At 47.6% G+C, this 5,000-nt stretch overlaps 1 protein-coding gene across 3 annotated transcripts in view; it reads right to left on the bottom strand.

Annotated features, from left to right (window-relative positions):
* cog3 (component of oligomeric golgi complex 3) overlaps positions 1–4,750 on the bottom strand; it is a 35,186-nt gene extending 30,436 nt beyond the window's left edge. For 2 of the 3 annotated variants that reach the window (XR_013798243.1, XM_079617958.1), the window contains exons 1-3: positions 4,464–4,669; positions 3,384–3,530; positions 2,442–2,503 (exon numbers count right to left, since the gene is read on the bottom strand). Coding sequence is in view for 2 of the 3 variants with exons in the window: in XM_079617958.1 (XP_079474084.1) it covers positions 2,442–2,503; positions 3,384–3,530; positions 4,464–4,637 (383 nt within the window). In the remaining variant the exon portion in view is untranslated. Of the gene's footprint in view, positions 1–2,441; positions 2,504–3,383; positions 3,531–4,463 lie in introns of all 3 variants that reach the window. The other variant, XM_079617957.1, reaches the window with a different exon arrangement.
* Positions 4,751–5,000: the final 250 nt, after the last annotated feature.

Here is a 5,000-nt window from a genome sequence, read left to right as displayed (position 1 = left end):
GTCCTTCACACACACCTGTACTTCACACACACCTGTCCTTCACACACACCTGTACTTCACACACACCTGTCCTTCACACACACCTGTCCTTCACACACACCTGTGCTTCACACACACCTGTGCTTCACACACACCTGTACTTCACACACACCTGTCCTTCACACACACCTGTACTTCACACACACCTGTCCTTCACACACACCTGTCCTTCACACACACCTGTGCTTCACACACACCTGTGCTTCACACACACCTGTGCTTCACACACACCTGTGCTTCACACACACCTGTCCTTCACACACACCTGTGCTTCACACACACCTGTCCTTCACACACACCTGTCCTTCACACACACCTGTCCTTCACACACACCTGTACTTCACACACACCTGTCCTTCACACACACCTGTCCTTCACACACACCTGTACTTCACACACACCTGTGCTTCACACACACCTGTGCTTCACACACACCTGTCCTTCACACACACCTGTACTTCACACACACCTGTCCTTCACACACACCTGTCCTTCACACACACCTGTACTTCACACACACCTGTACATCACACACACCTGTGCTTCACACACACCTGTGCTTCACACACACCTGTACTTCACACACACCTGTCCTTCACACACACCTGTACTTCACACACACCTGTCCTTCACACACACCTGTGCTTCACACACACCTGTCCTTCACACACACCTGTGCTTCACACACACCTGTCCTTCACACACACCTGTCCTTCACACACACCTGTCCTTCACACACACCTGTCCTTCACACACACCTGTACTTCACACACACCTGTGCTTCACACACACCTGTGCTTCACACACACCTGTCCTTCACACACACCTGTGCTTCACACACACCTGTCCTTCACACACACCTGTCCTTCACACACACCTGTCCTTCACACACACCTGTACTTCACACACACCTGTCCTTCACACACACCTGTACTTCACACACACCTGTGCTTCACACACACCTGTCCTTCACACACACCTGTGCTTCACACACACCTGTCCTTCACACACACCTGTCCTTCACACACACCTGTACTTCACACACACCTGTACTTCACACACACCTGTCCTTCACACACACCTGTCCTTCACACACACCTGTCCTTCACACACACCTGTACTTCACACACACCTGTCCTTCACACACACCTGTGCTTCACACACACCTGTGCTTCACACACACCTGTGCTTCACACACACCTGTGCTTCACACACACCTGTACTTCACACACACCTGTCCTTCACACACACCTGTCCTTCACACACACCTGTACATCACACACACCTGTGCTTCACACACACCTGTGCTTCACACACACCTGTGCTTCACACACACCTGTCCTTCACACACACCTGTCCTTCACACACACCTGTACTTCACACACACCTGTACTTCACACACACCTGTACTTCACACACACCTGTACATCACACACACCTGTACTTCACACACACCTGTGCTTCACACACACCTGTGCTTCAAACACACCTGTACTTCACACACAACTGTCCTTCACACACACCTGTCCTTCACACACACCTGTCCTTCACACACACCTGTACTTCACACACACCTGTCCTTCACACACACCTGTCCTTCACACACACCTGTCCTTCACACACACCTGTACTTCACACACACCTGTCCTTCACACACACCTGTGCTTCACACACACCTGTGCTTCACACACACCTGTGCTTCACACACACCTGTGCTTCACACACACCTGTCCTTCACACACACCTGTGCTTCACACACACCTGTGCTTCACACACACCTGTCCTTCACACACACCTGTACTTCACACACACCTGTACTTCACACACACCTGTCCTTCACACACACCTGTCCTTCACACACACCTGTACTTCACACACACCTGTACTTCACACACACCTGTCCTTCACACACACCTGTGCTTCACACACACCTGTGCTTCACACACACCTGTACTTCACACACACCTGTCCTTCACACACACCTGTGCTTCACACACACCTGTCTTTCACACACACCTGTCCTTCACACACACCTGTACTTCACACACACCTGTACTTCACACACACCTGTCCTTCACACACACCTGTCCTTCACACACACCTGTACTTCACACACACCTGTACATCACACACACCTGTACTTCACACACACCTGTACTTCACACACACCTGTGCTTCAAACACACCTGTACTTCACACACACCTGTCCTTCACACACACCTGTCCTTCACACACACCTGTCCTTCACACACACCTGTCCTTCACACACACACCTGTCCTTCACACACACCTGTCCTTCACACACACCTGTCCTTCACACACACCTGTACTTCACACACACCTGTACTTCACACACACACACACCTGTACTTCACACACACACACCTGTACTTCACACACACCTGTACTTCGTGGCTTCGTCCTGATCCATCTGGACCTGCAGCTTCGAGAACCAGGAGAAAAACTGACAGACAGATGATGTCATTAGTCATGTGACGATGATGATGTCATTCAGCATTTGTGCAATAAAAACAACAGACACAAAAACACAAACTACAGAGAGTCTGTGAACGCTTTCATTCGTGTGTAGTATTGATGTTAAAAGCAGGTTTATATGTTCATATATATATATAGAGTAAAATGTCAGTCTCAAAATGTTTACTTCCCAACTATGTTTATTAAATAATAAGTAATCACTATTCCACTATACCACTGTTCCATGATCAACACTAATATGCTACACTGATGTTAGATGATATCTTCATTTATGAGGAATCCAGATATAATTTTTAAAAAATCTTATTTTTAGTACAATGTCTGATCTTATGGCAGTTCAATCAAGCAGAAAGTCCAAATTTGAGCATGTGCTGGTCGGAGCGTGTGATTGGTCGACGTGAATGAGCATGTGCTGGTCGGAGCATGTGATTGGCCTACGTGAATGAGCATGTGCTGGTCGGAGCGTGTGATTGGCCGACGTGAATGAGCATGTGCTGGTCGGAGCGTGTGATTGGCCGACGTGAATGAGCATGTGCTGGTCGGAGCGTGTGATTGGCCGACGTGAAAGAGCATGTGCTGGTCGGAGCATGTGATTGGCCTACGTGAATGAGCATGTGCTGGTCGGAGCGTGTGATTGGCCGACGTGAATGAGCATGTGCTGGTCGGAGCGTGTGATTGGCCGACGTGAATGAGCATGTGCTGGTCGGAGCGTGTGATTGGCCGACGTGAATGAGCATGTGCTGGTCGGAGCGTGTGATTGGCCGACGTGAATGAGCATGTACGGGTCGGAGCGTGTGATTGGCCGGCGTGAATGAGCCTGTGCTGGTCGGAGCGTGTGATTGGCCGACCTGCTGGGCCGTCTGGATGGTGTGGTTCTCCAGCGCCAGCATCTGGAAGCCCTGCAGGAGAGCCGCCTCCGTGGACTCGGGGAGACTGGCTGAGAAACACGAGCGCAGAGAGCGAGACGTCAGGCCGCAGATGTCCTCGATCGGCAGCTGAGGAAACATGCAGATATTAACATTCATATTCAGCAATATTACTGATGATCTCCTGCACTGATCATTATATGAGGACTGAGCGGGACGATGACATCACTGTTCTCCAGAGCGGATGTATATATAAATAAATGAACTAAATTTATAAAAAAAATGTATGATGTCACTAACCCAGGGGGCGGGGTTTATGTAAATTTTAGGGTTTGTGATGTCACTAACCCGGGGGTGGGGTTTATGTAAATTGTAGGGTTTGTGATGTCACTAACCTGGGGGCGGGGTTAGGGTTAATACGTGTAAAATATTATCTGGGAAGTATTTAGTACTCAATATAGTAGTGTATTGTTAGATGCATTTTTGTAAATTACCCATTTCTTATTATAATCTAATTTGCTTGTTTATTTAGATGAATCTGAGTGAATATTTGTACACTTTTAAGTTTTAACCTGTTTTTCCAAACTTTCCCCCCAGTTTAAAAACCTGATTTAGGCCATAGTGGTTCTGCTGGTTTGTGAACTGGTTATTGAAGCAATTTCAATAGTTATGAAAGTTAAATGCAAGTCTTGTTTAGCTAAACAGACTCATTTGCATAATGAATGGATGTTATACGTGGCAAGCTTCCACACACACACACACACACACACACACACTGACAGATCGTAACACACAAACCTCACATAACCCGGGGTGAGTGAGTGAGTGAGTGTGTGTGTGTGTGTGCGTGTGTGTGTGTGTGTGTGTGTGTGTGTGTGTGTGTGTGTGATGTTAGTAGACACGCTACACTGCACTACAGAGCAGAAGTGTGTGTGTACATGAGAATGTTGTGTGTGTGTGTGTGTGTGTGTGTGTGATGTTAGCAGACAGGCTACACTGCACTACAGAGCAGAAGTGTGTGTGTACATGAGAATGTTGTGTGTGTGATGTTAGCAGACTCGCCTCAGCGGGGAGAAGCGTCTCTTCTGCGGCTGCGCGGATCTCCAGAACCGAGTCGGTCTGTTTGTCCGTTAACGGCGCCATTGGATCCGCGCGACAGTCCCAGCGGGAGAGCTTCTCTCGGGTCTCTTTATCAGTGAGCTCCAGGAGACTCTGCTCTGTGGAAGACGCCATCATGGACAACAACACTCCACGACGTCACCTACACGGACGCTACTTCCGGGTTGGGGGGAGTCAATGCGCCGGCGACCAATCAGTGAACCGCGTTCACTTCCTCGTCACCATTAGATAGTAAATACATCTAAACAACGTCATTATATTTCAAAATAAAAGAAAATATACAGAGTAGCTTTGTAAAGAAACTCGCGTATTATTGTATTAAATATATTCTACTAAAAATATATATATTTGTAATGTTTTTGAGTCTCTTCTGCTCACCAAAGCGGCATTTATATGATCATAAATACAGTAAAACAGTGAAATATGATTATAATGTAGATCATCAGTTCTCTATGTGAATATACAGTAAAGTGTAATTTA

Source organism: Phoxinus phoxinus (assembly GCF_949152265.1).
Source record: "Phoxinus phoxinus genome assembly, chromosome: 7".
Classification (NCBI taxonomy): domain Eukaryota; kingdom Metazoa; phylum Chordata; class Actinopteri; order Cypriniformes; family Leuciscidae; genus Phoxinus; species Phoxinus phoxinus.
Note: the sequence above shows the minus strand (reverse complement) of the source record. Positions and strands in the feature narration are given on the sequence as shown.